This window comes from Mytilus edulis, chromosome 9, assembly GCF_963676685.1.
Source record: "Mytilus edulis chromosome 9, xbMytEdul2.2, whole genome shotgun sequence".
Taxonomy (NCBI): Eukaryota; Metazoa; Mollusca; class Bivalvia; order Mytilida; family Mytilidae; genus Mytilus; species Mytilus edulis.
In genome coordinates this window covers 41,815,629-41,838,379 of record NC_092352.1, presented here as the reverse complement: position 1 = coordinate 41,838,379, position 22,751 = coordinate 41,815,629, and the positions used below count along the sequence as shown (strand labels likewise).

The following is a 22,751-nucleotide window of genomic DNA, read 5'->3' as shown; positions in this document are numbered from 1 at the left end:
TTTGTCAGTGTTTGAAACAGTTATGCGATTTCTCAATTTTTTTTATATTTTTGATCAGACAAAAAATAAATATTAAAATTTGATAGTAATACTCTGTGTATCGTTATCTAATTTTCGCATAATTTATTACTTTTACACCCTTTCATATGACAATAAAACAAACTAAATAATCAATGATATGCTATGAATGCAAACAGATAAACTACGATCAAATAACAGTATTTTAAACCACATACCTAACACATTTATAATAACAAAACTCACATTTTGTTTCCTTAAACTTTCTTAATATAATCATATTTTGATTTTATTGATTTAAGTTTTTGTAATTCTGATCAACAATTGAATCAAAGGGTCATCGTTGGTATATGCAACGTAATTATCTTTATATCATTATGTCTATTAATCATAGCATCTACCTCTATGCCTTCCCTTCTATTCTTTTCGTTGACATAGATATGTACAATTTAACCTAATTTATATAATTATGTAGTTTGTCTGCTACTCTGTCGATCTATAATACAAAGTTTGAAAAGACTGAAATAAATTGATTGAATATAAATAATGAAACAGAATAAGCAGAAAAATTTTTAAAGGAGCGTGTTCTTGTTTGGAGATATTAAAAGACAAATCACAAAAAAACTGAACTCAGAGGAAAATTCAAAAATGAAAAGTCCCTAATCAAATGGCAAAATCAAAAGCTCAAACATATCAAACGAATGAATAATAACTGTTATATTCCTGACTTGGTAAAGGCGTTTTCTTATATAGATAATGGCGAATTGATCCTGGTTTTAAGGCGCTATACCTCTTTGAAAACACATTTTAACGGGAAATATTTTTTCTAGATTTTTATTGAGTATATCATTAGCACCTTTTTTCTTGAAAAAAAAAACTTTGAAAGAAAAACATAATTTCATAAAATTTATAATATCTGACAAAAAAAGTCCAAAAAAATCATGTAATTGTCTTCGAACTCCAACTTTCATGTTTCAAAATATTGAAAATCTTCAGAAACATAACTCTCTGATATACATATCTTAATCATGTGGAGCAGGATATGCTTACCCCTCCGGAGCACCTGAGATCACCTTCAGTTTTTGGTGGGTTTCGTGTTGCTTAGTCTTTAGTTTTCTATGCTGTGTCTTCTGTACTATTGTTTGTCTTTTTATTTTTAGCCATGGCGTTGTCACTTTATTTTCAATCTATGAGTTTGATTATCCCTCTGGTATCTTTCGTCCCTCTTTTAATCTTCCTTATTAAAAAAAATATTTAGTCCAAGTTGCAATATTGCATTAGAGTAAATAAAAAACTATAATCGTTTGCTATATAAAAATGTGTTTCTTTTATTTTTGTTAACTATATTGATGGTAAAACAAAACTCTATGCAAACTTTTTAATCCACGGTACAAATACATGGAAATGAAGAAAAATAATTACCGAATTTTTGATAGATTATTCATGAAAAACCCTGTTTTTGTTAACATAAAGAAATCTATCAAATAAAATTTTGAAATAGAATATGAGAAGATAGGTTTTATTATATGCTATTAAATAATAAAAAGAAAAAAATATCACCGAAAAAGATTCTCACTACAAACAAAAAATGGAACTTTCAAAAACATTTCTTTATAAAGAGTTATACCGGATGCCGACAAAAAATACCAAAAGCGTAAACGCGAAATGGTGGGTTGAATCCGGCCACCATACAATTATGATAGCGATTTTTATATTTGAAGCAAGATAACTAATTGCAAAGCAGAATTTAATTGACATGAACAAAAACGACATTTCTGAAACCATACTTGAGATAAACCATACTTGCAAGTTTTGTCTTACTTAAGAAAGTGATGTTTTACCTGGAGTTCATCAAAGTCGAAAACTGTGCGGCCTTTATCTATTTGATACATGAAGTGCCGACGATTATGTTACACTGCAATAATGACAGCAGCATAAATAATGCATTTAGTGAAGCCTTGTATCTTGTACTTGTTAATGCAATATAGTCATTTTCATGGAGTTAGTTGACGATCATAAATCAGTAAGCTATTTTATACAAGGTGGTCCAAACATGCCAAAACCTCTTAATGTTTCGAATACGCTCGCATATCACTGTAAGTCACCCAAGTGATGGCATCGATTCAATTATTTGAAGTGGGATTTATAATTTAAGGATGCGATATGATTCTAATACAATGTATGCAAATAAATGATTAGGATACCTACAACAAACAATTGCCACAATTGGAATGCAACATAAACAATGTAAAATATATTCGTTTGTCATCACAGTGTCCATCGATTTATTACTTTTGGATTAGTATTTAATTCCTGTGTTTAACTACCTCTTCATATTAAAACTGATACCAATGAATCAGCTATATATTCGTCACGTACGTCCTAAACTGTTCTTATGCTGCAGAACACAGCGTCACACATGCAAAGCAGGAGTACCTTTTTGTCAATTTTTTTTCCGATGTGTCCTATTTTTTCAAAACATGTGCGCGAATTTTTGTTGTCAACTGTTTCCTTGTATTCAAAATGGAAATAGCTACGATTTTGACATTACAAGTTGAGATGGTTATGAAAAGCGTTTACAAAAATGAAATACCGGTAGATAAAATTGGAAATATTATAAAGACATGTAAATACTAGACAAAAGGAAGAATAGAGACAAAATACTAGTACCTTGAAAATACCGAATATGTAGAGAAAATGACTTAGAAAAATAAAGACATACCATCCGAACTCTCCTTCATTTATATCTACAAATTACAAAGCACGTACTGCTTAGACCATTATATTATGGAAATACTCTTATGCAACGTGTGCGGTTAAGAATTAAATTTTTAAACTGATAAAAATTCAAAGAGCAGATTGCTCTGATGGATACGATTGCCATTGTTTTCATTGACGTATGTATCTGGATAATATTATTTTTCAAAACTAATTCAACTGCACATGTAAAATGTAATTTACATAATCTGAATAGTTACAAAATAGCCAATCCCGGATAAAAGTGTATGAACAATGTACTTAGGCCTATTGTGTTTTATTTTTGTACTATTAATTCAAAGTTTACTTTCCACAGCAATCACTGAGATCAAGAGTGAGAGAAGGTATTTCACTTCGTATCTTATCACCTATTATCCTACGTTAATTCTAGGAGGAACCACATTCCTAACTCTTTAAATATTTAATTTCTTTTGGGTCAGTCATCATGACTCCTTTCCGTACAAATTCCTCGGTTTAAATTGCGATCGTTTCTAATATATATAATACGACGTTTATCGACAGAACGAGTTAACTTTTCTCGACGTGTTGTATAGTTAGTATTTTGATTCAGAATTCACGGAAGTTACTTCCAGAAGGGAGACAACTCGAAACGATTATATGGAAGACTCCATTTCGCCTGAAGGGGTGTTGTAGTTACACCTTTACGATGTGGACTACATTTATTTTAATTTAAATGATGCATATGATTTAAAATTATGCAACAACAATAACCCTCAATAGCAGACGTACATAGAAAGGATCCCATGAGTTTTAAGTTAATCAATTGAGTGTGGAATCCAGAGCAACCATTCAATCTAATACCCCTTGAAGTCAAGAATACTATACGCATGCGCATAATTACCTAAACAAACCCTGGAGTAAGAACGTATATTAAATGTTAATTAAACGACCTAGATGGTTCTCTATTTCTTTATGGAAGTACACTATCAAATAGCAGTTGCATAAAAATGACATATTAGAAAAACTCCACTTCAGTTCTTATATGACAGAAATAGATTTATCGGAATTCAGAGAACTCTGGCATTTTTATCAAAACTGGGGAAGTCCCTCTGACGTGTCTCTAAATTTATAAAAACACTAAACATAAATACTCCTTAATTCTGATTTTCCGTGTTTTTAAAAACACGCATTTAAGTCAAGGGAAATATCAAACATGAAGATTATGAAAAGAACATTATATGAAAGTTGTTTAAGTTCAATCCCTTTGTTTGTTTTTACCTTTTAAAACAAGACGATCACAAGAATCTGAGATGTTCCTTAATGTTCAGAATAAAACGGTTGACGTGAGGGCATGGCCTTGAGCCAATGGTGTAAGTCTACAGATTGCTTGAAAGCAATCGTATCCCAAAAACAGATAAATAAAGGCAACAGTAGTATGCCGTTGTTCAAGAGTCATAATTCCGTTAAGCGAAATCCAATCAAAAATCAAAGGAAACACATCAACTATAAGAAAAAAAACAAAGACACTGAACTACAATAAAAGCAAAGGCAAACATACCTAACTACAGACTGTAGAATTCCTGGCTTGGTACAGTCATTTTATGAATAAATGATGGGTTGAACCTGGTTTTATCGTTAGCCAAACCTCTCGCTTATATAGCAATGTTAAAAATACCACTAAAATGACAACAGTATTAAGATAAAAGAAAGACAACTACTCAAATAAGACCGTCAAGTTGAAAGGAGTAAAAGCAAAACAAAAGTTCAGTCCATTGATTAGTTGGTAAATCAGAATGTTACATATTGCTTAAGCAGTTCTTGAAATAATGGTTTTACAAATGTTAATGAACAGTGGCATTTTGAGTACAAGGTGTTGATGACATATGCATACTAAAATTGTTTCAGGACAAACCAAACAAATTTCTAAATCAAAGTGTTGTTAGCACTGAGGATAAAGATTACTTCAATTTAACAGAGAAGTAAAATTAAATATTGAATTGGTTGTAGTTGATTTAGCAGCAATTCTAGAAAAAGGAAGATAAACACAATTTTTTTAAAGACAACTTTAACAATGACATCATTTATATTTTTAGAACAGATATAAGATTCCTGCACTTTGCCAAAGTTATGTAGTTTTCTTGACAAGTGTAACATCATTTTGTGCCTTGAATATCTAAGCATATATTACATCAATACATTTCTTGAAATGTTCATGGATAGGATGTATAGAATGTTATTGTCAATGCAATATATTTTGTGTATCACAAAAGTAGTGATAAACCTGGCCAGATTTAAATATCAAGCAAGTCCCATAAGGTTTTGATTGCATTTCATGCAATCTTTACCTAATAAAAAGTGAGCTTTCTTCCAACTGGGGCCTAAATGTTAATTTAGGTCCAAGCTTTCAATAAAATATTCTTACAATTAAGTTGATGGACGGACAAAGTGATGGTAAATGCTATACTATGTCATATTTTTAATGTGCATATCAAAATTGCACTCGTGAGACCTTCAGGTGAAGCTACCAAAAATAGTTGATGGTATATTTAAGATTCAACAAATCACCACCTTACATTGGTTTGATTATTAATGTTCCCATTGAACCCAAAGCACTTTTAATTCTCTAACCATTCACCGTTCAAGTTTTCTATGACAAATGACAACACAAAACAAAACAATTCACCTTTTGTTACCAATCAGTTAGCTGAACTTTTGTATTATCACTTCTACAATTTTTGGTAAGGTATTCTACAAATAGCTCAAATGTAAACAAAGTTTTAACTGCTTTAACAGTCTGCCAAACATCACCAACATCAGTGTATCTTAAGATACTCACAATGAATTTTTGATCTTTTGTATTTGAAGAAAAAAGTCCAACAGATATTTTTTATTAAAGCAGGTACATTCTGTGGCATTACCCTTTAATCTAAAAGTTATTATGCATGTTCTTTGTGATCAATTTCACAATTTAGATATAGGAGTCATCAATGTTCTTCAATAAAGCATTGTTAATTCAAAAGAGAAATTAATAAAACCTGAATGCAAAGCAAGATAGACATAACTATGGAAAAAAATGGAAAATAAAACAAGTTTAAGAATATTATCAAAGATAAGGCAACAAAACTTGTAAAAGATTTATGATCCAGCATCTTAAAAGAGGGCAATGTTTGGAAATATCTATGTGTTTGGAAATATCTGCGTAACTAGCACTAATTTTGTTCTATAATTTTAAAAACAAGGCTTCATCAATGTAAAAAAGAAAGAAATTGTGATGGCAGACTAAGTCAAACTGTTACTAGTCCTGCTTTTACTATTGACAATGCAATTTAAAAAAAAAATATTGGTATATGTCTATCATAAATAAATTGCACCTTCATGTGATAGTTATTTTTAAACATTTTCTGTAGTGACAAATTCATGCAAAAATTTTATTAAGTGAAAAGACCATAACTGAGGGTGTGAGCCAAATAATACAAAGAGAAATGAGAGTTGTCAATGGCAATACAACTGATTTACCAAATAACATTGATCTACCAATAGGAGTTCCCATTAAACTGACCTAATCCAAAACTACAATTATTGATGTCACAAACATAAGAAACACTACAACTAAGTATCTATTCTATCAAAGGGAGACAAAACTACCAAAATTATTTTGCATGTATTCACAAAAATCTTCATTAGACCTTTTTTTATGTGTGAGCATAAAACCAATTACCCCTTTTACATTTTATGTGAAGGACATTTCAACCATCATGATGTGTTTGCTTGGCAAACTAATCATTTAGGTTTTGTATTAATGGAACCAATTGTAAATATGTTATGCTTTAATGACAAATACTACAGACAAACAAATGAATTATCAATGAAGTTTATGGACCATTTCTTCCTTTGTGATCAAATGGTTTGTCTTATTGACTAACTGCATGAGAGAGTTTATATTATGAGACCAGTCATTCAAGATGTCATTAGGATCTTTCTGTTGTTGGAAGTTAATAATGCCATCTAGTCTGTCAATCTTGGCTTGTACTGTTTTACTGACTACCAGATTTGACAGAAATTCTTCTGTCTCCTGCAAAATAAACACATAACAGTCACTTAATGTTGGTAAAGATTAGCCAATTTATTATCAATAATGTATGAAGAATGACCACAATATCACGTGAAATTGCTATATTTTTTTGAAGATTTTTTAATTGTGAACTGTTTATATATGCTTTGTTTTTGTTGAGGGATGTTAGAAAATACTATGTACCCCACATGAAAGTCATTTTTTTTTTAATTTATGTGGTTGGTTGTATTTGACATACCAAAATGCAAAGGGAGTGCTGTTCTTATCTATTTTTATTTCTGTTGGTGGTGGTGGTTAAAAAAGGTGCCATCCCTGGAGGGGAGATAGTATTTTCTTGAAAAGCACTGATGAAAAACAATCAGTTATGGTCTCTTGTGGAGAGTTGTCTCATTGGCAATCGTATGACATTTTCTTTTTTATAGTTATGTTGAAATAAAAAATTATTTGTCACAAATAATCCAATAAAAATAATGCATTCAGTATTTCAATCAGAACCAAGACCTGAAGAGCTGTTTTTCAATACTCTTCATGAAGAATATTTTGTCATGTTTGTAGCCACCACTAAATTGTGAATAACTTACTGCTTCAGCTAGATCTAATAATTCTGCCATTCTCTTTGCTCTGACTCTAGTGTAGTACTTTGCCATAACTCTTATGTTCTGAAAGCACAAATATTTGAAACCTGTCAATACATTTCATTATTGATCATAGATTGTATAATAATATAATTTGATATAGTTTTTTGCACAGTGAAAAGTATAGGAATGAAAAGACCAACAACAGGCAAAATTGAACATACATAAATAATTATAATAACAATTTTTTTTTTCAGGCCCCTATTGGTAAGAATTTAGATGCCTTCCTATATATGTATTTATCCCTCGTCAGAATAATAAATTTCAAACAATGCCTTTTCTGATGGGGATTAATCCAGATAGTAGTACAGTACGGGTAGGGACTTATTTTTATGGATGTCTTAATCCGTCTAGTCGGATATGAATAATCGGACATTTTTATGGTAGGTAGTATGTTCATTAAACAACAGATCCAGGTGTGAATGGTCCTTTCATCTTAATCCGTGTTGCTAAAATTACGGTTCACTGATTTCAGAATCAGATTACCTGTAATTTTAACCTCTCAGTCACTTTATTGATTATATTAGTTCTACATCGTATTTGACATAAAATATTTTTACAGGTGAAGTACTGGAGAAAACATTGTTTAATAAAAATAGCCTATTTTTGTTAATTATGGTTTTGATATTTCAACTGTTAATATTTATTTTCTTTGTTCCTAAAAATTATTTTTATTTTATGTTCCTTTTCCTTTTCGTTTTTGTTTTTTTTTTGTATCTTTTTGTTATTTGTTTGCATAAATTGTTTAAACATATATATTTTTACATGTATTCTATTTCTTGAAGCTTACGGTTATTTTTATTTTACTGATTTATTTTCCACGTAAATCCATTGATTAGCAGAATGCTATCTCAAGTGCTGCTGCATACATTTTAGTTTGACGCGGTCACATGCAAAATATTTCTAAAATTTGTATTTAATATTCTGTCTGTTGTGTCAGTTCCGAGATAAAAATAATTACAGTGAGCAACACTTGTATATTATTAGTAGCTTGATGATTCTTTGTAGTTTTTACTTTTTACTGTAAACAAATATTGTCCGAAAGTTGGAGATGTATGACTAAAATAGAACGCAAATAATAACACTAGAAGAAAATATTGATTCTTCCCGGGCATAAGTTTATTTTAAGATAATTGATCTGCATTTAGGGGTAGGGGGTAAAAGGGGTCCGGATCTCGAAATCCCGGGCTTAAAAACACGAAGTCACAAGGTCCCGAATTTAAATAAATTTAAATCCCGACATCGAAAAAAGAATTCCCAGATCCCGAAAGGGTTAATCCCGAAATCCCGAACTTATTTGCATAATATTAATTTACGCACAATCCATGTAACAAAGGAAACTTGTATGTTATATTTTTTATAGCAATCTAAAAGTAAAAATTGCCGTGAAAAGACAATTCCATGATACACCTATCAGTGATCAACAGCGTGTGCACGTGGTTGAACTTTAACTTGACTCCACTCACAATAATATTGAATGCTAATAAAAGATATTAAAGATCGATTTTGTCCACTGCACGAGATTTTTATATGGCGGGAAATGTCGTAACAGTAAACACAGGTGATCTTACTGACCGACCGTGGGAAAATTCATTCATGATTAAATTTGATGTGGAATGATTGACAGTATTGTGTTTTAGTTTTGAGGCTCTTGATCGATTTACCAGAATAGAAATTTAATCGATTTACATACATGTATAATAAAAACACGATTTAGTCTTCTTTAACTATTTTTTGTTTTATTTTTATCAGTCATTTCCCGGATTCCCATTTAAATAATCTATTAGGAGACCTCCTTTAAACTTCGGAAATAATACAACATCGATTTAAAAAATCAAACTGACTGCGAGAGCTTTAGAATGACTAGAAGTACGACGAAGACAGCTGATCATGAATAGTACGACTAGCCTTCAACCCCATTGGGGTATAAATGTGCATATAGTCAATAAACTATATAAGGTTAAACTTTGATTTTCGTGTATCGATTTGATACAATTTGTAAAATATATTTATAACACCGGCGATTTTCATAAAATATTTTAGACATGAAAATAGAAATGCATATTATCTCGAGTGTCAACAATTTTAAATAAAATAAAAAAAATAGGAATCGAAATATGATCTCGGCGTTATAAATATTGTATTAAAGGAAACCAATTGTTTGACTTTCAAAGAGATTAACGGGAAACATGTCAAAATAGAAAGCACGAGTGATCTGTCTGACCATAATGTTTCACTTGCGAGAAATGATTGACAGGTGTGAATAGATGTAGAGGCTCCGACGGGGAAAGTTGTATCAAAAGGAAAATAACTTAATTCACAATGCCTATATATATTTCATAAATACGATATGTTGGCCTTATACTTAAAATTGAGTTTCTTATAATAACATATAAAGGAACAGGACGTTAAAAGCGGAAAATAATATAACCATCAACGAAAACTCGTATAATTTACGGGATTGAAGTCTCAACAATTTTATTTAACTTCTATTGAAAACAGTCTTGGTTGTTATTAGGCTTAATATTTCGAATTAGATGAAATATTTACGGTTTACAAATACAAATACAAAATAGTTTATTGGCACAAAACTATTGAAATAATTGGCAACACAATATATTGTTAAAAATCGTCTTTATTTCATTTTCAAATTATAAAAAAAATAAAATTATATTTAATTTTTATTTTTATTCTTATATTTAATTTTAATTTTATTTCTTATATTTAATTTTAATTTTAATTCTTTCTCTTTGAATACAAAACAATATTTTACATTTATCTATCCTCCATAAATACTAATATATCTGTACAGGTAAAATTCTAATCAAGTTGGTACAGATTGATTTACGACCTTCCACTTGGATATTGCACAGCAGGTGTTTATTACACTGGGACAACTGTCCGACCAGTCTGACATCTAGACGGATTAAGGCATCCATAAAAATATGTCCCTACCTGTACTGTATGTACAACTCAAAGCATCAATCATAGAGCCATTTTTTTTTTATCTAATACTGTAAATTCAAATATCAATGCAATTTTGATGAATGGAAAAAAATTACTATTACAGTGTAACCTGCCTAATCCGACATCTTGGTATTCCAATATCCTGCTTTAACCAACACATTTTCATGGTCCCAAAATATGCCTATCTTTGCAGAAAAAAAAACAGAGTATTCTGACACCCTGCTTTATCCGACATTTTTTTCTGGTTCCCCAGTGTGTTGAATTAGGCAGGTTACACTGTATTAGTATACTGTAAACCAACTTATTTTCGCGAGCGATTTATTTTCGCGACTTTCGCGAGTAGAAAAATAACGCGAATTTTAATCGTCGCGAATATGTAAAACCTGGCTTATTCCATATTAAATTTCATCAATTAAATTAGAGAATCGCGAAATTAAATAGCCGCGAAGTGGTCTAGAAAGGGTAAAACGCGAAATAAAGTATCCGCGAAAATAAGTTGGTTTACAGTAACTATATTCAACCAGTCGCATTATTTGCAATAATAAAAACCTAAAAAAAGTAAATCAGAACTGATTTTTAAATATTAGTACTAACATGTTCAACAACTCTGTTTTTAAAGTCTGTCCATCTTTTAGCTCCTCCCTCTAGTTTTGTATTAAATACATGTGTTGCAGGACTGGATGCTGAGCCAAACTTTAGTTCTGCTTCATAAGTACCACATAGCTGTTTCCAGTTTATAATTTCTGTGGTTGTAAAGCACTTCAGTAACTCTCTATAGAAAATAAATAATTTAAGATACAATCTTTTAAAAAAAAATTATCTGAATTAAAATCATTCTTATGAAAAGGAAGAAGGTATGTATGATGTGGACATTTTCAATCTTTTAAATTGCAAAAAAAATACTAATTATTTGCTTCTTCTTTCTGCACACCCAAATTTTGAGGATGTTTCTTTTATTATTGTTTTTAACATATTAAATATTTTATTATCATGATTATATTTTCAATATATATAGATTTATAAAACTGGCTAAAATTGTGTTGGTTGTGAAGATGTTATATGTTATATGTGAAATTCTATTTTTAAATGGGATATACATGTAGGTGATTTTTTGTATGGCTCTAAGAACATTAAACAACAAATTTAATATTATTGAAGGTATGCTTTATTTTACCACTTTACACTTAGATGACTTGACGTGGTTTTCTGCAGTAATAAGCCAAAATTTCTGATCAGTGGAACAGTTTGATTTTATAGAACAAATTGCTGTTTGGTTAGAATTTTGAAAAAACTGCAATAGGTTGAGAGGAACATGAACAGGCAAGTTACAATCACACATAAAGCAAACAATTTTGATATCAATGTAAGTCATTTCAGTACAGTAAATTCAGAAATTGTTGCATGCATTTATTATTGTCATTTTGTCATTTTAGACTAAAATGCAATTTTAATTTTGAGATATGTAAAAGTGACATGAATGGCCCCGTCTCAAAAAATTGAAAAATCTGCAATTTCAATAACACATGTGGACACAAACATGATGGTGGTCTCACATAGCAAACATCAGCTCAAAATCTGGTGGCGTATAGAAAAAAAGTCTGTATAACTGATTTTCAAACATTTAACCATGTCCAAAGCCATAATTTTTTGCAAAAATTAGCGGAGTGGAACGTAACTTTAACTTAATATGTAACTCATCATGAGTAACTCACATACCAAAAATCAGCCCAATATCTGAAAGCGTTTAGAAAAAAAGTCTGTATAATGGATTGTTGCGGAATGAAGGAATGACGGAATTTCGGATAAGGGTAAAACTATATAGCACCAACAACTTCTTTGCGGGGCCATAAAAATTCAAAATGCAAGTTTTAATTATCGTGATGATAACCCTGCCATAGTTTTCGCAATAATAAAAACATCACAATAATTTCTGTTTTTATAGTATTCTTTTTATATTGACAAAATAATTTGACAAGCAAGATCAATCGGTGACTATAGAGTTAATGAAACCTTACTTATATCTTGGTATATCTTCTAAGTTCTTGTCATCTTTCACTCTGTGTATCAGATCAGACTGTTCATTATCAAATGGAGCTAATATTGCATACAACACTACATATCTTGATGCCTACAAGAAAAAAAAACAAAATATGATCAACTGGATTTCATAATTGAATTGTACCAGTTACAAATTAAAATTATGAAAGTACCCAAAATAAATTTCAGAATGCTTTTACCTGTGTTTTTTTAATTGTTCAGTTTGGTATATTTACTTCTTAAATAAGTGAAAATTATTCAACTTTCTCTACTTTTCAGACTTTAAACATTGTTAAAATATATTTATATTGACTCAATAAAATCATCATCAAACTGATATGGACGGATAGCAATGCAACTTTCTACAAAATACCATTGATCTGTTACAATTGCAAAGAGTTCTTATCCTTGTTATCCAATTGAATCTATCTTAGGCAGAAAGGTCAACAAAGCAAGCAGACAAATATTCCATAAAGCCAATAAATACATTTACATGTGGATTTTGAACAAAAGCATACATTATTTACATAAATCTGTTCTAAACAAAAATATGATTACATGAATTTACATGTCATACCTCTTTCATTTTATCTTTATCATCTTTGATCTCTGGAGTCTGATAGACAGCATTATAATGTTTACAGATCTTCAAATAGGACCCCTCATGTTCATCTAATTCAATCATCAGTTGATAATACTTTAATTTGAGTTCCTGAAAGATATAAAACATCAAATGAAAGACCATAGTGGAATTTAGAACAACAGAAATTCTTTTACATGGCCCATTTCCAGGCATAGGTCTCCATGATCTAAATAAGATTTCATAGGATAAAGTATATGGGACCAAATGGCCCTAAAATTAATTGTACCTCAACATTCTCAAATTGGTAAAATATATGCTTTATACATGTATATGGGTATGTACTTTAACACATCATTGAATTTACATTATTGATATAAGACCTCATTTGTCTGCTAGCAATACTTCCAATTAAATTACACTTCCTTTCATTATACATGTTATAAGCATAGTAACATAAAATCCTGAAGTTTATTAGTAATACATTCTCAAACAAGAATGTGTCCACAGTACATGGATGCCCCACTCGCACTATCATTTTCTATGTTTAGTGGACCGTGCAATTGGAATAAATTCTCTAATTTGGCATTAAAATTAGAATGATCTTATCAAAGGGAACATGTATACTAAGTTTCAAGTTGATTGGACTTCTACTTTATCAAAAACTACCTTGACCAAAAACTTTAACCTGAAATTTGCACTATCATTTTCTATGTTCAGTGAACCGTAAAATTGGGGTCAAAACTATAATTTGGCATTTAAATTAGAAAGATCATATCATAGGGCACATGTATACTAAGTTTCAAGTTGATTGGACTTCAACTTCATCAAAAACTACCTTGACCAAAAACTTTAACCTGAAATTTGCACTATCATTGTCTATGTTCAGTGAACCGTAAAATTGGGGTCAAAACTATAATTTGGCATTTAAATTAGAAAGATCATATCATAGGGCACATGTATACTAAGTTTCAAGTTGATTGGACTTCAACTTCATCAAAAACTACCTTGACCAAAAACTTTAACCTGAAGCAGGACAGACGGATGAACGAACGAACAGACAGACAGACAGACAGACAGACGGACGAACGGACGCACAGACCAGAAAACATAATGCCCCTCTACTATCGTAGGTGGGGCATAAAAAATTTAAACATAAGATAGAGAAATATTTTAAACAAGAATGTGTCCATAGTATAGCCTTTTCAATAGTCGTCTGGCGCGAAAAGGACGATAACTCAATTTTAGAATTTAATATTTTTGGAGACGGTCAATTTCCGGAATTCCATGCTTGATCATCCCGATTTTTTCTTTGGCCGTTGACAACAGAATTATTGCTGCATTCTTTGACAATAAGGTATATTTAACAAGGCAGTATTATCAATTTATTATCGTGGTATCAATATATGTTAGAAATGTTAGATTCCTGAATTATTTGTAACTATGGCAAGGACAATTCATCACGTCCCCTGAAAACATGATTTTGTAAAATATCACTTATCGGCATCTCCGGGCGGCAAGCCAGATTAATTTCCTGATGATCTTTACTACAGCATTCTGATTGGTATTAATTGCTACATATTACCGCTTTTTTGTAAATCGATGTTTGTTTACATTATCAACAAATGTGAGTAACATTCTAGGTCGAGTTGTCGTTCGTGGTGTATAGTTTGTTCCAAACCATTGTTTGTTTCTGGTACAGGTTGGCAGTTGTTTATCAACAATAAAGTTGTTGCAACATAAACACATGTTATTTTCAGTGTCTATGTGTGTTAGTTCTTTCTTTCTAATTAGTTATGATTGTTTATAAAAACAAAATGTTTTTAAATTCATTTGGAAGACAGGATTGTCATGTAATTGTTATTTCCCTTGTTTAAAAAAAGAAATTGCGTTTTTCTATATTTAACGATTTGCATGACACTATTTAGTACATATATTTGTTAAATAATATAGATATTGCTGTTTTGAATTCATTGTTAAAGAGAATTATATATGTTCTAAAATTCAATATTTGCATCTTTGCTTATCATTTATAACCTTTGTTGAAAGACTTAATAATTTTAGATAAGTTGTTTGAAAATATTGTTGGTTACAAACTTCCATCTGTTGTTTGATTGAAAGCAGTCAATGGCACTTTTCAAGGACTGCCAACGCTAATACTGTATATGGTTGGTAACAACATTGAATGATTGAGATGTTTATGAACTGACATTCAGTCCGACCATGGGAAGCTGTGCTTTGCCGGATGCGTGCTAAATTATTGGAGTCATTCAATGCTACATTTCTCTACTTTAGGTCTTCATAATAAAAATTGTACTTATTGAACAAAAATATATATTGTTTTCATTTATTTTATTTAGATAGCGCTATCACATTCGGCATCCATCATATTTTTATTTATCAGTTGTCAAATTAGACCAAACTGTGGTCTGCATCCCCTGCATAATTGATCCTTTTACATACATGTCAGACCCCACTCCTTTATTTCTTTAATGGCTTTCAGTTATTTGGTGGACACAGGGAATTGATTCCCAGTTCCCTCCCCAAACTCCTACTTCACTCCATATTATGTTCCTCTGCACTCTTATTTTTTCATCAACAAGAATTATCCCTGTTTTATCAAACTTTTCTCACGATTAAGACCACCCTGCCTCAAGCTTTCATCCATCAAATTCTCATTTCTAGTCCTCTTATTCCACAGTTCCCATAATTCTGTCCAACCCCTTTAAAGTGTCACAATGACTCACACCCATTAACAACCCATCATTCGACAAATTATTTTAAACAACCTGATTTGTCTCCTATATGCAAAAATTACGAGTCAGGTTTTTTTTGCTTTAATATAAATGGCCATTTTTTTTCACACATCTCGTTTTTGGACTCCCATGCGTATTTGTTACTATCAATTATATGGCATCAATGCACACAATTCAAACTATCTTTTCACAAAACCACAAAAATTGCATAGCAAATACATTCTCAGGGTTTTTAATAAAGTTTACTTTGCGAGTACAAAGTGAGGAATTAATTATAAAACAATTTGGTAAAGCAAAATAAATATCTAAAAGATGTTTTAAAAATAGACTATAGTGGATGAGCTACCCCTTCGTGTAACAAGATTTATCTCTCCTGGGATTTAAACACATTGAGATTGAGATGAATTGTTTCCCTTTGATAACAACCAGTTCCAAAGCAAGATTATTTGTTTGATGATTTTTAATTGATTAACAATATTTTGATAAAGGAAAAGGATAATACTTTCAATTTCAAGGTCTCACAAAGGCTTTTTCACCTTCTATTCTAATTTTATATTAAAAACCCAAATTTAGATGAAAAGGCTACATAGTACATGGATGCCCCACTCCCACTATCATTTTCCATGTTTAGTGGACTCTGAAATTGGGATCAAAACTTTAATTTGGCATTTAAATTAGAAAGATCATATCATGGGGAACATGTGTACTAAGTTTCCAGTTGATTGGACTTCAACTTCATCAAAAACTACCTTGACCAAAAACTTTAACCTGAAGCGGGACGAACAGACGAAAAGACCAGAAAACATAATGCCCCTCTACTATCGTAGGTGGGGCATAAAAATCAAGTATTTAATTTTAACAATATTTGCGTGATTTAATTATCACAACGATACAATACAATTGAAACAAATAATTAGGATTCAGAAACAAGCAGTACTTTTCTAATTGTATCTAAGTATTTATCTAATTGTTGGCAAAATTATTTTTGAGTGTTTTTCCAACCTGTTTGACCATAAGTTGTACTTTTTAACGGTCATTAAAAATTTGTAATTATTATATATGATACATACTGTTGTACCAGCATCTTCAAAATATTTGGTGTTGATCTTTTTACTTATGATTTGTGTTCTTATATAATCTTTCTTGGCTAGACATAATCTCATCTGTTCCAAAATAAACTCTACTTTTTCTTTCTTCTCCATGGACCCGAATGTTTCAACCTGAAAAATAATTGAAAGCCTATTATTACAACAAAAGGTTTTAGTAATATTGAAGGACTTTATATCTTTGAATTATGATGTCTAAACATGTGCTTGAAAATGTTTCATGCTAGAAATCAAAATGCAAAAAAATGCAACCAAAGCTCTGGCCTTTGTTAGTCTTGTAATATTATTAATTTTAGTTCATTTAAATGTTTTAGAGTTATAATGACTTCTATTTTCACTGAACTAGTACACATTTTTGTTTAGCGTCCAGCTGAAGCCAGCCTCCATTGCCGGATTATGATGCTGTGTTGAAGACCCTTGGTCTTCTGCTGTTTTCTGCTCTTTGGTCTGGTTGTTGTCTCTTTGACACATTCCCTATTTTCATTCTCAATTTTATTGACCTGTCAGCGTATGAAAATTCATCAGCGTGTAAATTAGATAACCACATTGAAAAACATGTGATGTTTAAAAGTACTGTTGGTATTCAAAGTTGTACTGTCTTGGTTTTTTTTTTTACATGAATACGGGAAGTAACTCAAAATCATTGAGGTTTGCAATCTTATTTATTAATGACATATATATGTAATAGAGTATAAAAAAAAGAAGAGTACATGCTATTTGAATAGCTTATAAATTTCTTGATTGACATAGTAAATAACATTCAAAGTAAAATATGACATGTATAAGACATAGTTTCAGAAACTACATTAACAGTACCTGAAGTTCCTGTAGTATATTAGCTGCCTCTGTCACTTTGCCTCCATCTTCTTTAATCTTTGCTAATGTTCTTGTAAGTCTTGCTCTCTCAATTTCTACATAGATCTGTTAAGTATAAAGATTGTAAAATCAATACAAATGTTGTGTACAGAGCCAGAAAATTCATAACCTTCCTTCAAATTCTTTAAATCTCAAAATCCCAGTGTTGCTTGAAGATAGCCAAAATAATCATTTAACTGAAGAAAAATTAAAGATGCACCATTGTGTGAATTGTCATTTTGCTATAGCTGCCAATTCATAAGTATTTTATAATTATTACTAATCTTAAAGCAATTTTCATATTTTTTCAATCTCATGTCAATATTTTATTTGTAAGACAAAAGTTCAATACCAGTATGTTGACTAATTACAGTGCTTATATGTATATACTTTAATGACTCATTTCAAAGTTTTACTTATATCTGATGTCTTTTTTTGAAAAGTATTACATGCAGACTCTGCATGTTTATACCTTTCCTTCTGTGACAGTTCTGAGTGTATCAATCAGCTTGAGTTTGGCATCCATGTTTGGAGTTTTTTCTACATAGGTACAAGCTTCCTGTATCATCTTTGTTACAGACTAAAATAAAATAATACCAAAACAGTGATGTATACAACATTTTTTTTCCAAGCACAAATCTTTTGTATATAAATATATGCTCTATTGTTTTTCCAGAAACAGATTCAGAGTTTTTTCTGCATCAAAATATTTAGAACATAAGACTGAATTTAAAAAAAAGTTTTAATTCATAGTGTTAAAATTGTACAAGTCTAATTTCAGGATGCAATTGACAATATGTTTAAATTTAAGCAACCAAATATTGTCATGATTGTAGCATGATGAGTTATTTATTAGTGATTCAGGCGTAGTGTAATTTTTAGCTACATGTATAGTATATTTAATAGTTTGTTCTTGCATGAGCTTATTATTCATGGATCTAAAAACCGTTTGAAAAGTATTTTAATAGTTAAATGTTTAGAAGTGACTTTCTTCATGTTCTTTGAGGTAAAAAAAATCTATTAATTAGTATAGCAGCACTATTGTTTGAGAACTAAATATCAATAAGATCATTTGGTAAGAGTGCCAATGAGACAACTCTCTGTCCAAGTCACAATGCCTACTTTTAGTTCTGTATTATCTCAACTTTGATATTAAGACATCATTAACTTATTTAATCAGTTCTAGTTTTTAAGTGTAAAGATAACATTTTAGTGTACATACAAGCTTTCCAATATACCTTTTAAACAAATTTCCTACCTGTTTGATTTGACCTCTTTTCTTTGTGATGATTATAATGTTTTCGCATAGAGCATCCCAGTTTTTGGTTTCAAAACAGAGTCGCACCATGGTTGTCAAAATTCTACTGGTAGAGTGAGTGTCTGATGCCTATAATATATACAATTTAAAAGTTAAAGTTTAAGCAAGATCAGAGACTTAGGATAAGATTTCACATTTTCACCAAAAGAAGAAAGAGATTTAACAAAAACAATTATGTTTATTTGAACATGTTGAATGATCAAAACATGGAATCTTTTGAGTTTTCAGAAAAAAAAGAAAATTGTCAAAACTAAGACTATTGGCCTGAATATGGAAACCTGTGGTTTCAAATTCCTATCAGGTTTTTTTTTTTATTCATTAGATAAACTGCTGCATTGTGGCAATATTATAGTTTTTGTGTACAACATACTGACATAATCATTTTCATGGTTTTATCTTCTCCATTTGAAGAAAATTAGTTAATATTTTGTTCTAAAGTGAAAATAATGCATCATGAAACTGCCATTACACTATTTATATGAAGACCTTCAAATATATGTTACTTGTGTTAAGATACTTACAGTTCGTGTCTGTTTTTCTAAGGAAAGCAAAATGTCCAAGGCTTCATTCAATTTTCCTTGCTGCAATAAAAATTAATTGCAATCAATTCTACATGCATAAAAAAACATAATTATTAATTTACATTACATTACCATGATAACAATACATATAAATAATAGTCCAAGAATTAAGAAACTTTAATCAATAAATTGAAACAATGCATATATATGTAACATGTACAATGAAATGTATACAGTAACCCAGGAGATCTAAACAGAAGTCTGGTAACAAACATGGTAATAGATCATTATTCAATCATTATTCTTCTGTCAGGTGTTCTATTCAGGAGTTCAGGAGTCTGTAGTTATCATTAAAGAATACAGATTTTGGTCATACATGCAGCTAGTATTTTGAAAAGATAACATTCTGTCAAGAAAAACACAAACTGGAAGTAAATACCTTCAATCATTTGTTTCAATAAGAAAACTTGAATAGTCTAATAAGACAACTCGGACCGTCTATAATAACCATGATACATGTAACAACTCAGACTAAATATGCAATTAGACATTTGACGTAAAGGATTTAAGGGGGAAAAGTATGTGTCTGATGAAAGTTTTGAAGCGGATGTATATAAAAAGCGACAACTCTGATTGTCTATGATAGTATGAAATTGGTCACCAACAGCTCTAGTCTGCAACTTCTGGAGAGCATCTGGTATATGGTCAGCAGACAGGAATGGTAATGTGAACAGCTGACAAAGGAACTTGTAGACGTCATCTCTCTGGCTGGATGATAAGTAAAAAAATATATTCACGTAAAACCATATGTTTTAAATTTTGTTTGCTTTGATTGTTGGTTGCTTAACGTCCAGTGGCAAATATTTCATGCATGTTCAGGATGAGAACAAGTTAACAATAAATAAAATAGGAAGGTCTTGGTATAATAGAGGCCATTTGGGATGATGGTCGGGGAAATTTGGATGGTCACAGGAAAATGAAGGTATATTGGATAGGGACAGATATTTTGCCTTGCAGAAGGCCACCTATGGACCCCTCAAAGAGTTGTTGCAAGGGTTCTTAACGCGCAAAGAGCGTGGCACTCTCTTTACACAAGGCATCGGATTTAATGTCCCCATTCTGACCAGACGTTACTGCATACTTGATACATCCCGCACAGCCAAACAGACACCCCACCTCTACTTCTACCGGATAATGCCATTATGGCTACAATCAACAAACAGAATATTTTGCCATAACTTCGGCAAGCTTTTTACAGCAGGTCAGAAGACCAAGCATGCCAAGTGACCATATTTCGTTTCCCCAGTCACCCTTTGTTTGCAGATTAAAATATATTGTTTAATGACATATAATAATTACAGTGGAGTCCCCGGTGTCCGTGCGGTAGATGATACCACGCAGTAGCTGATTTTGTCATATCAATACAGTAAAACAAATAAAATTGATCTTGTTATTGTTTTAGCATTCCGAAGGCATAAAAAAGAATAAAACTGATAAGTTCAAGAGTTAAATAAAAACTGAAATCCTGTGATTTAAGATATTTGGACAATTTCCATTAAAAAAATCACATCATCAGATAAAATGTGTTTTATTTAAGTCAAATTTATATCAGATTGAAATAATTTTTGCTCTGCATCCTTGGCAGTGTGCTTGGTTCAAATTCAGCTATATTTCGTAGCAGAAAATCTCTTTCCGTTATTCAAAATAAGCTATTTTTGGAAGGCATGCGGGAAATCACCGGACATTGGAGGAACTCTGAGAATAGGGGTTTCCCTAATTTTGGACATACATTAATCAAAATCTTGAGGATGGAACCATATAAACACTTAACAGATCATTTTATGAAATAAAAGTATGTTTTGAATGTGGGGTTCACACAAATTTATCCAATTATTGGTTTTATCAGTTGAATGAAGTGAAGTCATAAGTCTTATAGTCGCCGTCAGCTGAAATTCGTAGCGGTTATCGGTAAAAATCATCTTAACTATCAATCGCGTTCACTCGAGATATAGTTTTTCACATTCCATTCATAAATCGCAAAAAGAAAAACCACTACTGACCTACCTTTTAAGTGATCACACTGTAATAATCCTGACCTTCACATTTTCCAGAATATTTTCCATTGTAATTCCGCCATCTTCGTTTCTACGAGGATCATTTGTTTACATACGACATTCGTCACTGTACGCAGTTTCCTGAAATGTTCCTTTCATTGATGTGATAAGGTTTCCCGCACTTTATGCAAATTTTATGAAATTGAACTCCACGGAAACACTTCCGGTAAAAACAATGGCTGATTCCACCATTCAAAATCGTCTATGAAAAAGTGAAGGTCAGGATTATTACAGTGCGATCACTTAAAAGGTAGGTCAGTAGTGGTTTTTCTTTTTGCGATTTATGAATGGAATGTGAAAAACTATATCTCGAGTGAACGCGATTGACAGTTTAGATTATTTTTACCGATAACCGCTACGAATTTCAGCTGACGGCGACTATAGGTGCGCGGATACACCGGACTGCACCGTAATATACATGTGTAACGGGATTGCTTAGTCTGAGTTGTTTTATATACGGTCTGAGTTGTCTTCTTAGCGGTTCAAGTGGACTCAGTCTGACTTGTCTCCGTGCCGAGTTGTCCTGGATTCCAAGATCCATAATACCAGAGTGATCGAAAATACAGAAAGATAATGAGATTATAGTGTGAAGTTGACACTTACTAAAGACCATCTGATTAAAACTAACAATTTCTTGTGACTAATTTGGTAGTACATGCAACATATTAGTTAGAATGTCATGTCATGTGAGGACGATGTACACAAATTATTAATTAGCACTTGACAAAGTAAAACAAGATCATGATGATGACAGAGCGAAATTGAAGACGGGTACAGGACATTGAAAAGTGTGTAGAATGGCAATGGGTTGTTTGTTGTTGAAATTACCTTGGCCAACTTTTCACACTTCGGGATCTTTTCATCAACTGTGGCACTGTAGTCCACCTCCATCTTCTTAGATTGTTCTTCGCCGGTCCCTTCCATGGTTAGTTGTTTGTCCATTTTTGTTTTTTGTGAAGTCTCGTTATTAACGGCAGTTAACGAGATTTACGAAATAAAAAAAGGGAAACGGGAAAAATGGTAATTTCCGGAAACATTTTCGGTTTCCTCGGGA

General features: G+C 31.3%; 1 protein-coding gene across 1 annotated transcript; it reads right to left on the bottom strand.

Moving 5' to 3' along the window:
* Window positions 1-6,545: 6,545 nt before the first annotated feature.
* LOC139488353 (26S proteasome non-ATPase regulatory subunit 12-like) lies at window positions 6,546-22,699 on the bottom strand. The gene is made up of 11 exons (XM_071273887.1): window positions 22,526-22,699; window positions 19,584-19,643; window positions 19,003-19,131; window positions 18,217-18,324; window positions 17,706-17,810; window positions 16,854-17,003; window positions 13,025-13,159; window positions 12,426-12,538; window positions 11,005-11,182; window positions 7,390-7,467; window positions 6,546-6,808 (listed from the first exon to the last, which is right to left on the bottom strand). The coding sequence occupies exons 1-11, from the start codon at window positions 22,637-22,639 to the stop codon at window positions 6,599-6,601; spliced, it is 1,380 nt and encodes a 459-aa protein (XP_071129988.1). The 5' UTR covers window positions 22,640-22,699; the 3' UTR covers window positions 6,546-6,598.
* Window positions 22,700-22,751: the final 52 nt, after the last annotated feature.